Source organism: Helianthus annuus, chromosome 5, assembly GCF_002127325.2.
Source record: "Helianthus annuus cultivar XRQ/B chromosome 5, HanXRQr2.0-SUNRISE, whole genome shotgun sequence".
NCBI lineage: Eukaryota > Viridiplantae > Streptophyta > Magnoliopsida > Asterales > Asteraceae > Helianthus > Helianthus annuus.
In genome coordinates, this window is record NC_035437.2 from 89,133,695 (window position 1) to 89,146,006 (window position 12,312).

The 12,312-nt window shown below is 39.7% G+C and overlaps 1 protein-coding gene across 1 annotated transcript; it reads right to left on the bottom strand.

Moving 5' to 3' along the window:
• Positions 1-2,139: 2,139 nt before the first annotated feature.
• On the bottom strand, positions 2,140-10,887 carry LOC110940668 (outer envelope protein 64, chloroplastic). The gene is made up of 13 exons (XM_022182225.2): positions 10,490-10,887; positions 9,447-9,599; positions 8,794-8,918; positions 8,588-8,713; positions 8,315-8,497; positions 8,077-8,221; positions 7,404-7,572; positions 7,175-7,309; positions 6,386-6,586; positions 2,849-2,976; positions 2,723-2,774; positions 2,511-2,580; positions 2,140-2,427 (listed from the first exon to the last, which is right to left on the bottom strand). Exons 1-13 carry the CDS (start codon positions 10,696-10,698, stop codon positions 2,345-2,347), a joined length of 1,779 nt encoding a protein of 592 aa, XP_022037917.1. The 5' UTR covers positions 10,699-10,887; the 3' UTR covers positions 2,140-2,344.
• Positions 10,888-12,312: the final 1,425 nt, after the last annotated feature.

Consider the following 12,312-nt stretch of genomic DNA (forward strand, 5'->3'; position numbering starts at 1 on the left):
TAATATTGTTAACCACGATAGGGTTGGTTGATTAACTGGAACAGGTAACATAACAAACCGAGCAAACCAAGGTGAGTTCACTGCTTTTTTTCCAAGCATGCATCCCGGGGAGGGATATCGGGTAACGTTCCGGGGAGGAATGTCATGTTATTGGGATGTTTGTTATTATACTCATTTCTATCATAAAAGACCCCTTACATCTACTGATAGTTTCCGGGGAGGCAACGAGGTTATTAGTTGATAGCGCTATTAGGTTTGGCACCCTCACATCGTACCGGGGAGGACGGGCGTGAACTAATTACCTTGACCACTTGACCAATGCTTTGATATAGGCATTGGGGTTGGGCAAATACATCTTGTAGCCATTTGCAGTAATCGAGTTAATAACAACATCAAATCAAATCGTCGAACTGTTTTATACACATATCTGGTAACTAAACGCATTAACAAAACTTTGAACTCACCAGCGTTGTCTGACACACTTGTCTGCATGCTTGCAGGTCGTTAGATTCTTGGTATGGACTGGCCATGGGTCGAGACTCTTGGATACTCGCTTTGTTGATTATGAACACGTGTTTTGAAACATTTGAATTACTGTTTACATTATGCTTCCGCTGAATATTTACTTTGGTTAAACTTATGACTTGGATTTATATTTGGAAATGAATGGAATGTTTTATTTAAATTCTACGCGTAGTTCAATGTGATTGGTGGCTTGGATCCTGGTACGTCACACGTCCCGCGGTGTTTCCGCATGTGGTATTTTGGGGGTGTGATAGAGAAAACGTTGAGCAAGGATAGACAAGTTAGGTTCGTGGTGATTTAGCTTCCAATCTCGAATTCCAGGTAATCCCTCGTATGTTTCATATTTCAATTGCGCGTTTAAGGGTTTGCATATGGGGGTTACGGGCTTAGGGAGTCGGGTTTGGTTAGTGATGATGCAAGTGTGGCGTCGGATGGTGGGGATGGTATCGGTGGCGGCGCAAGCCGCGGCGGCGCAAGCCGCGCCTGTGATGTCGTTTAAGGGAGAGGGCCACGGTGATGGTGGTCGGCGGAGGTAGTAGTCATAGGGTTGGCTGTAGATGGAGGAAGTGGTCATGATTGTGATGTCGGATGACGATGAGGGCCACAGTAGTTCCGGTGGTGTGGTTAGATAACTGAGGCGAAGAGCTAGGGTTTGCATGGCGTGGGTACCTGTGCATGGGGACCCAGTTCGGTTGTTTGGGTTGCGTACGGGTCACGTGTGACCCGATTGGGTTACGAATCTGGCTAGGGGATCGGGGTGATGGGTGTGTTTCGAAGGTCACCAAGCCATCAACATGGTTTTGGGTTCGTGATGGGTCATGTTATGATTGAGAGGTGTAGTAATCGTATCCATGTGTTAGCGGGTTAAGGCCGGTGACAGTTGTGTGTATGGAACGACGAACGTGGAACTAAGAAGCTTTGCATCAGGTGAGTTCTAATGCCCCTTTTCTACGTTTTGGGCTAGCATACATGTTTCAAATGTGTTTGATGAATAACGAGTTTTTAATGAATATCTTAATAATGTGATGGATGTGAGGTACCTTTAGTCCCTCTAAAGTATATCGTATGAGTATGTAGAGTCATGTAGTCTTGGCCGTGGGTGGGCCCTGAATGTTTGGGATGGATGAATGAGAATGAATGGAACCTTGGGTAGTACAGGGTGCAGTAGCTATTGAGTTGGTTAGGTTTCAAGGTATGTGATGCTTGGTTTGCATGGGTCCTAGAGGTGTATGTTTGACGTTTAACTTGGGTCACTATCCTCTTTGATGCGGCTAGATTAAAAATAGGTCTAAGCACAAAGATTAATAACATGTCTAAGCACAAAGATTGGTGTTGGTCTAAATGGGTCTCTGATCCTCTTTGTTGTGGCTAATATTTTAGAGGGGGTTATGTTCTGTTTAAAGTTTTGTGCTTCTTTGTTGTTTTGTGTCATGTGCTTCTTGTTTGCTTTTTATCTTGTAATCCAGCCTGTTTAAAGTTTTGTGCTTCCCTTAACTAGTAAAGAATTCCTTTAACCCATCGATATGAAGCGACATGATTCTTGGGTTTCCTGCGATGAACGATTACATATCTAGCTACATTTTCAAACTGAAAATAACAAACACAACATGCAAGGTCGCTAGAAATTTTAATGAATTGATAAAGGTTTCAAGTATATAAACACATACAAAGGTGAGAAAAACATCTGAAATTTGTATCTTAAAATGCACCTGGACCAAAATTGACCTATGATATTACATCATAACTACCAGCAACCGATGATTACTTCACCGTTTCATTCAAAAGCCTGCCGCCACAAGCATCGTGTTTCAGCCAAATTCTACTGAAAGTATTTTGTTAGCCTGTCTGCAGTCACTGCTGCCCTTTTATTGGTTGGCTCTAGAACAAGTGCATACCTGAAATCTGATGGACACACCAAGCAATATCTTTTTATCAGTATGTGGCTTTTTAAAAAGAGATCAACTACGAAAGGAAATAAAGTCTACCTTCAATTGCCTCTTTGTAGTATCCAAGCATCTCCCGTGCCGTACCTCTCCTTAGGTATGCCTTCACATTCTGCAAGATAATGAAAACTTAATTCTGCAAGCTTTGCTTTTAGTTAGGGGCTTAGATTCTGTTTTGAAAGTAGATGCAAAAATGCTTCAAATAATAATTTGCGAATTAGCATATTTTTCCTTCTATTAGAGAGAAAACATACCTTTTTATCAAGATCGATAGCTTTGGTACAATCTGCTTCAGCTTGAATGAAACTGAATGCAAATAAAAATGTCAGAAACCGTGCACAGTGACACTGACTTATCTTTTGCAAAAAGCATAATAATACCTTCCCAGCTCCAAATAGGCGGCAGCTCGGTTATTAAAGTAAGTTGCAGTGGTGCTGTTGAGTTTGATGGCATCAGTATAAAACCCAATTGCCTTCTGGAAATTTTTTGCTTTAAAAGCAGCATTACCCTATTTAACCAAATTTGGTTCAGAAAGATTTCAATAACAACAACCATACCCAGTAAATCCCACCAATGGCAAAAGCGATTCGTAGGGTCTGGGTGATATGTACCAATCGGTTGATAGATAATTCGTTGAGTGGATCAAGCTCAAAAGAAATTAGCAAGAAACAAGACTTGAGATAATTCTCTAATTTTTCATTCATACCTAAAACAAATAACTAATGGCTATATATAAAGCCTTACAAATAAACTGCTTGGAAATAACTATCAAGACTAAACCCAGTAATACACTAATAACATAACTTCTACATTAATTATTTGAATGAGAAAATAAATGGCAACGTGGGAGTGAAGGTGGGAGAATTGGTGTCTCGACTCTCAATGTGGTACACATCACTGGGGAGGGTGAGATGTAGGCAAACCTTACCCCTATCCGTGTGGATAGAGAGGCTGCTTCCAGAGAGACCCCCGGCTTGAAAACAATGGCACAAACATAAGAGGTGGTGACAGAGTAGCATAGTAAAATGGAAATAGATATAAATATAACAATGGCACATAAACATAAGAGGTGGTGACAGAGTAGCATAGTAAAATGGAAATTGGAAATAGATATAAACCATAATATATAACAAAATATAAACAGATATAACATCAAAAACATATATATTGACACCATGAGTAAATTGCATGGAATGGCCACCTAAAGTTTAGGAAAATCTAAACCCCTAAGACAAAGCTAAGACCCACCTGTACTCTCCCTTAAAGGTATTTAACCTTAATCCTACGTCTCCACGAACTACTATCCTGAGCCATCTCAGAAGGTGCAAATCTAAAAATCTTGCCTATTTTGTGCATCCCAAGTCAATTTAGGTCTTCCTCTAATCCTCTTCCCCTCAACAACAAAGGTTTCCACTGCTCTAACAGGTGTCGTTGTCAACCTCCTCTTCACATGCCCAAACCATCTTAATCTCCCCTCCATCTTACTCGATATACTAGCCACCCCTAGTCTTTCCCTAGAAACCTCATTTCTTATCCTATCTAACCTTGTGTGCCCACACATCCATCTCAACATCCTCATCTCTACCACCTCCGTCTTGCGCGCTTGTGTCTTCTTGATAGGCCAAAATTTGTTCCATATAACATAGCAGGTCTACCGCAACCCTATAAAATTTACCCTTTAATCTAGTTGGGAACCTCCTATCGCACAAAACACCAATGGCTGCTCTCCACCTGCTCCAACCACTTTGGATGCGGTGGGCAACATCACTATCTACCTCCCCATCTTGTTGCATAAACGATCCTTGATGCTTGAACCTAGTAACCTGCGGAACCACTTGGTCATCAATGGTGATCTGAGTGTCTTCATAGCCGCTTGTACCACTAAAATCACAATACATACACTCGGTCTTTGAGCGACTAATCCTTAAACTTTTGCCCTCTAGAGCTATCCGCCACTCTTCTAACCTTGCATTCAAGCTTTGCCTAGTCTCTACAACTAATACGATATCATCTGCAAAAAGCATGCACCATTGTACTGTCTCCTAGATCGACTTTGACAATTCATCTAGAACAACCGCAACAAGAAACGGACTCAACGCAGACCCCTGGTGGAGTCCTACCTCCACAAAGAAGAAATTGCTATCCCCTACAGGCGCACGAACACTCGTTTCCATCGTAGCATACATATCTCTAATAACGTCTATATATTTCCTTGGGGCCCCTCTACCCTCCAAACTATCCTAAATTAGTCTACGTGGCACACTGTCATATGCCTTTTCAAGATCAATGAACACCATATGAAGATCTCGCTTCTTCTACCTATACTTTTCCATCAATCTCCCAAGGATGTGTATTGCTTCTATAGTCGACCTTCCTGACACAAAACCAAACTGGTTTACCGTGACCTGAGTTTCTCTTCTAAATCAAGTTTCAATCACTCTCTCCTATAGTTTCATGGTATGACTAAGCAACTTAATCCCTCTGTAATTCTCACAACATTGGGCATCTCCTTTATTTTTATATAGTCACTACAACACTACGCCTCCACTGATCTGGCATTTGTCCAAATTTGAAAATAAGGTTAAACAAATCAGTTAACCATTGAACTCCTTCCTCTCCCAAGCACTTCCACACCTCAATTGGTATGCTGTCTAGACCAATTGCCTTGGCCCTTCCCATCTTCTTAAGTGATGTCCTAACTTTTCCAAGTGTGATATTCCTACAATAGCAGTTATTTCCTTGTGGCCTTTGGGTGGTATAGTTTTCATTTTGTTGTTGGCAGCCCCTCCCACCGTTGAAGAGATTATGGAAGTAGTTTTGCCATCTCAACTTTATGTCATGTTCGTTGACTAAAACACGTCCATCGTCCCCCTTTATAAACTTCACTACCCCTAGGTCTTGCCTCCTACGCTCCCAAGCTTTGGCAATCTTGAACATATCATACTCCCCATCCTTTGTTTCCAGGCGCTCATACATCTTCTTTAGGCTATGTTCTTTGCCTCTGTCACTGCCTTCTTCGCCTCGCACTTGGCCTTCTTGTATCTCTCCCTTAATCTCTTGGTTTATACGTCCTCACTCCACCACCAACATTCCTTATGCGTAGGGGTGCAAACGAGCCGAGCCTTATCGAGCCCGAGCCGAGCTTGAGCCTAAAATAAAGCCTGTTTGCTTATCGAGCCCGAGCTCGAGCCTCACATGTGAAGCTCGTTAGGCTCGTCGAGCCTTATCGAGACTTAGTGTAAACGAGCCGAGTCGAGCCGGGCTTATTCAAACGTGTTTACAAGCCGACCTCGAACCTAAAAATAAGCTTATTTAGTAAACGAGCCAAGAGCCCGAGCTTCACTTATCGAGCTCGCGAGCCTAAAAAGATCTCTACCAGGCTCATTCCTATCACCAAACCCAAAACCCCCATGTACCCGCATGTACGGACTGGAAACCATCACTATCCTTACCAATGTGACCATTAAAATCACCTCCTATAACAATTCTCTCCTCTCTTGGTATAGCTCCTAATACTGCGTCTAGACAGTCCCAAAACTCCCTTTTCTCCAGGTCCCCTGGTCCCACGTGTGGTGCGTAAGCGCAAACCACCATCACTATTTCCTTGCCTAATAATAACCTCAATTTCAATAAGCAACCATGAATTCAGTGACACCTACTATACATATCAAAATATAGGATCAACTACTATTAAAGTTCTAAAAAGATCAATGCTTTTAAATGAGAAATGGTAGTTGAATAAGTGTTCTCATTTTAACCTTGTGCATGGTATTTTATTCATAAATTTGTCCTTTTCTTTTTCTTTTTTTTTTTAAGTTTTAAACTCACCCTTACACTTTAAACAATACCCACTTAATTTCTAATAATTTACTTTTTCTCTATTACACAACAAGCATGAATCTTTCAATAGTGTTAACCTTTTCTTTGGCAATTTCAGCAGCGGCTTCCTTGCTGACATCATTGGACGTTTTTGACTTTCCAGCTTCATCAGCTAACTTGTGAAGAAGAGATGCATGCATGGTCTTAAGCGTATCCAATAGAAAACGATCACCCCCATGTTTTGCCATCAACGACACCGAAACAGGGTAGTTTTCATATAATCCCAATGGTATTACAACCTACATTCAAGTGTCAAAACCACAAACAATCAACTTATTGAACAGTCTTCAAACAGCCCCTAATAAAAACAATTTCATGAACATAACATAAAATTATAGTGGCCTTCTCGACCAATGTACTTATGAAAGGGCCGATTTATGCCTTGTCCCAAAAGGGTCAAATAAAATAAATTACTAAAAAGAATGTGTCAAAGGAAGTCATACAAAGTGCATTTCAAGAATAAAACCATATTCAAAGCTTGGCGTTGAAAGGTGTTTAGGTCCGAAAGCCGAGGCACAAGGCGGCAACTTTTGGTGGTATATAGTGCTAATTTGGTTGTACATAGAGCAAAACTTCATGTATCCGAGGATTTCACCTAGTTCTCAGCTTTCACCATCTAAATGCCCCGGAGAAACTCACGCTTTTTAGAACCAAACACCAAGTATAGCTTGGATTTGTGTCTACTCGTGTTTTAATATTCTAACAAACACCCCTTCAATCACAAACCATAGTACAAGAACAGGTTCCTTTATCTTATTGTCCTTGTTTGTGTGTGCAATATATACACATATATATACATATAGGGAGAGAGAGAGAGAGAGTTTAACCTGACAGCAGCCTGATATGCTTGCTAAGGCCGTGAGTGAAAATTCTGTGATAAGATAGTCTTCTGATGAAAGCTCCTTAGAGCCAAGCTTGGGAGGTGGACTACAAACTGTCGGGATCACAAGAACTCCATCATCCTACCCAAATGCATAATATTAAAAGAGCATCTGTTATCATATAGATATTCATTCATATATTTACAAAAATCAGAGATGACCAAACAGAAGATACCTTCAAAAGGGCATTTAGAGCAGATCTCAACTCGTTTTTAACAGCTACGAAATTATTGATATCCTTATCTGCTAACTCTAGTTTTTCTTGTACCTGAGCTGATATAAGTGGATCTAAAGTTGGCTTCACCGTGTTTATCCATTCAAAGTGATTATGGCTGAACTCATGCCTGCATTTAATTTTCTGTTTTTAGATATATTAGAGGTGGCCATTTTTAATCATTTGCCTAATAATAGGTCAATTTTAACGTACAGATCAAGAGTAAAATAGCAAAACCAAAACACTTTGCTAGAACTGAAATGAATCAAACGGGTTAAGACTCCTAAATCGTTTTATTCATTTCAAAGATTGAGATTAATATGTAGTTTATGTAATGACATCTAGCACATTAACTTTTTACATAAAACCACCTAAGTCTATATGATTTGTACATATCTTGAGATGTCTTTACACTGACTAGTCTCAATTTTTAACGCCAAAGAGAATTCTTGCACGCAAAACTAATTACACCATAATGACAAAAAAAGTCAAATGAAAGAAAACGATAAACATAAGAATAAAACTGTGAGTTCCAGTCTAACTAATTGCCAATATCGTTCCGATATTGAACTAACATGTCCGAAACATGCAAAGCAATATTAAATAATGAACCCAGAGGTTAAAACTACATTACCTCCGTAGTAACTGCATAATGCTAGCAAGTGACCTTAGAGAAGAAAATTTAGGATCACCATTTGACTTGTTGGAATCGAATGCTTTCAGGCTTGGAACTCTGGAAGCAATGTAATCACTGAGTTTCTCATGCTTCAAAACTTGCTCTGCAGAACCGAATACTTAGTAAGATAATTCGTTGACACCCACAAACGGTAGAGGTGGCAGATAATAAAATAAGGGAACGAACATGAACATACTTCCAAATAGGTTTTCGGTTGATCTGATTACGACCTGGGTCAAGCGTTGGATAGGAATTTTTGATAGCTGAAAACAGTCATCGGCAACGATAACATTCCTAGGATTCCGTTGAACTGCAAACTGTCCTTGTAGCAGCACTTGACCTACACGATGTAATACACTTGGATCCATGGCAAACCATCCTAAAAGAAGAGTTTACATAAAGTTAAAGATGAAAACGAGGGATATTAATACATTATATAAACTCGATACGATCATGAAAGAATTCACACCAACAGTATCAAAACTTGTTGAGATAGGAATAATCCCCAAATGAGAAACAGCACCATACGATGGCCGAAATCCAAAAATGCCACAATGTCCAGCAGGTTGCCTCACCCCACCAACAGTGTCAACACCTTTGCCACATTGTTAAATCAATAAGTGCAGGGTCCCTTGAAAAAATGATAAAAAATTAAATGTTGATGTGAGAACATACCCAAAGAGAAATCAACAAGTTTTGCAGCAACAGCAACCGCAGCTCCACTACATGACCCTCCTGGTATCCTTGCAGGAGCAACAAAATTCGTGGGTGTTCCATAATGTCTATTTTCTCCACTTACACTGTAAAACGCATGCCATTATGCACATGAATTCAGATCAAATCAAAATTATACCGATTATTTAATATCTATTGAAGGGAAATTTCGATCCTACTCATTTAAAAAATGGGTCAATCTGGGTTGTGTGTTAATCTCCAAAGGGTCAGACTAACAAGTCAAAATAACATTTGAGACTATTATATTAAAAAAGCTAGCTTAGAAAGAAACGGGTCAAAAGGGTAAAGAATGAGATGAAATTTGTGTAAGTGTATCTTATATGCCTAAACCGGTTTATTGATACAATAAGACTATTAATTGTATAATTTCATAATCTTATTTAACACAATTAAAATTATATATTCAAATATTTGGAGAAGAAGAATTGTTTTACAGGTCAACCCAACCCGTTTCAATCCACATAAAAAATCACTAGTTTTGAGCCTTAACATATAGTTACATCTTTGACCAATGAAGGCATTAACTAAGTTACCTATAAGTTTTAAAACACTTTAATTCAGATGTAACAAACAGGCAAATAATAACAACTGACCCAAATGACATTTCATCCACCACAGTTTTTCCAACACATGTTGCTCCTCCATCTACAAGAGCTGAAACAACAGGAGATGTCTGTGAAGCAGCTTCATGTGTCCTTTCCCAATCTGGATTGCCAAACCCCGTAACAAACCCATTGATATCAAATCTGTAAAAGATTACAAATGTATAAAAAAATAAATCTCAAACATATACTTTTGGCAGTTCTACACAGCATAAGCTTATAATGGCTAGTTGCATCCTATGCCCAAACACTGCTTTGTTTTAAAAAACGAGAAGCACGGCGGGGCGACAGGATCGACAACAGAGCCGCAAATATGCTCACTTTTCGTACGCAAGGCACAAATTATTATACAATTTTTTTATATACTTCGTAACTCCTATAGGTTTATAGCATCGTTTACCCAATAACTAGAATCAGAAATGCTTTATATATTCTTTAGTATACAAATTACATACATGTACAACCTGAAAAGCATGTTGTACGAGAACCTATTGCACAAAAATATGGCATGTACATGAGGCTCAAGGTCAAAATTTCGCCCAAAAAATGTGCCTCACTTGCGCTCCTTGTAAACCTCACTCATGTAGGCAGAAGTGATGACCTCTTCGTCTGAGGTCGCCTTGAACCCAAACCAAGGTTTTAGAACAAATGGAACTGAAACTATAGACGGCATACATTTTAACTAAACTATTGGCCGTCTTCTTAAAAAAGTTGATAAGAAAGGCATTGACTCAATCACTTTTTGTCCTAATAAAACCCCTATTAATTTAATTCTAAGACTTATCGATTGTAGTTCTGTAGAAGAAACCAAAGTGAAGCATTATAACAGAATTCGGAAGTTGAATGCAATCATATTCTTGTCCAAAAACGTGACTACTTAAGCAAAACCCTAGTTTGTTTGGCAAGTAGCAAAAAGAATGACATATGATATTCATCAAGACAAGAGCTAGGTAAGGTTAAACAATAATAAAAAAGGAAAAACTTTTGAAGACGTAAAGTAAACGTAATAAAAGGGGGTAGAGTAGGGGACATACAGGTCGGAGACGGCAAAGGTGAGGGCGGTGAGCGGGTGGGGGGCCTTGGGAGGAGCGGGCTGCGGTGGAGGTAGAAGCTGAAACCTCTGGACAAAGGCTCCGAAATCAACTTTGGCAGCCTTCTTAAGCTTTTTCGTCATCAACAGTATTCCGGCCAGACTCAAGCCTAGCAATACCCACAGATTAGGCGCTGAAGAAGAAGACGCCATCACCAAGATGATAGATAGGATTCTACAAGGTGGGGTGGGGTGTAGTTGATTGAGTTTTCGTATTCAAGAGGATAACATAGGTTGGGGAGTAGAACGATAAAGCGACCTAGGGGGTGTTTGGCCTAGCTTTTCTCCTTCTCCTTCTCAGAAGGACTTTTCACAATCAATAAGTCACAAACTATGACTTCTCCTTTTCTCCTTCTTGAAGACAAAAAAAGCTTGAAAAAGGACTTATTTCCATAGTGTTTGGCTAAGCTTTTATCCTTCTCCTGACTTCTACATAATGTTTGGATCTCCTTCTCCTCCTCAAAAGTCCTTTTAGTCCTATATAACTTAATAAGTTGTTTTTGAGAAGGAATCCCAAACACCACCCTAGTTGCTGCTTCAAAGGGTTTTAAGCTCCCAAACTTACTTATGGGATCCATCAAAATCAAATCAAAATTATTAATAGAGAAAAGTACCCGGATAGTTCTGAGGTTGCCCATATTTCATCTATAGTCTTTATATTTTTAAAATTATAGTTATAGTCCCTAAGTTTTGCAAATTTGTTCTCGGATTGTCTCTGACGTGGATGAAGGTTAGTTTTTTGTGTGAAGTAGGTGTGAAAGTACTAAAATACCCTTCAATATATATATTAAATAATTATTAAATAAATATATATATATAAAATTAATATTTAAAGATTCATACAGGACCGCCACCCACCGCATCTTCCTCATCACCACCATTTCTGCCTAAAAGTTGGTTGATTTGTCTGTGTTGTCAAATGTTGCCTTCAATCGGTGGAAATCATCCACCTCCCTTACCCCCTGAACCAAATACTGTTGAATTCCCTGAGGTCTCAATTTCGCGTCGCATCTCCACAAGATCTGTAAATGCCGCCAGAAACCCTAAAGAGCAAGTTGGTGCCCTAAACCCATCTGTATTATCTCTTGGAAGCACTAAGGGCGTGCATGAGCCATCCAAAGTTGAAAAGGGGTGCCTTCCACTTGCTAACCACAGCGTGAATGACTTAGTCCATGACAAATCGAGTATCAATCTTCAGCAGAGGGGAGCGACATCTTTTGGGTCTCATACTGTTGCGATGCTTCAAGTCCTTGCTGCTATAGAGGTTAAAGAAGCTATCTCGAATGCCACACCTGCGAGTAAAGCCGACAACCAAGGTAATTTCTCCTCTGAACCATGTACAACCCCTTCTAAGTTGTCGTGCATAACCAATTCAATGCCTGCTGATGTGCCGACTGTCACACCCCAACCGATGGCGGAATCATCGGGGCATGGCACTGAGCGAAACAGATTGTCCAGAAGTTTCCACAACAACTATCATTACTATTTAGTTTAATTAATACGTCCCATACCGTATCCCAAATAGTAAAACAAATTATTACAGATAACAACTAGTCAAATGTTCCTGTTCCGACAACTCAGGTTCAAATATGAATAATATAATTGTTCAAATGCCTCTACAGACTCGATCTGCAAGATATACAGACAACTATGCTCTAGACGCTTATTCTAAGCTCGCCTTCCTAGCAGATAAGCATCCTAATTGCCTGTCACATACGTTAAAATAAAGTCAATACATAAAATGTAAAGGTGAGCATACAAGTTTGA

What these genes read in the sequence shown, in the direction of transcription:
- LOC110940668 (XM_022182225.2), bottom strand. Translation starts at nt 10,698, where the DNA reads ATGGCGTCTTCTTCTTCAGCGCCTAATCTGTGGGTATTGCTAGGCTTG. An exon ending in ACTTGTTGATTTCTCTTTGG is followed by an intron (nt 8,714 to 8,793) that starts GTATGTTCTCAC and finishes AATGTGGCAAAG; the next exon opens with GTGTTGACACTGTTGGTGGG. An exon ending in GCCTATTTGGAGCTGGGAAG is followed by an intron (nt 2,775 to 2,848) that starts GTATTATTATGC and finishes ATTTGCATTCAG; the next exon opens with TTTCATTCAAGCTGAAGCAG.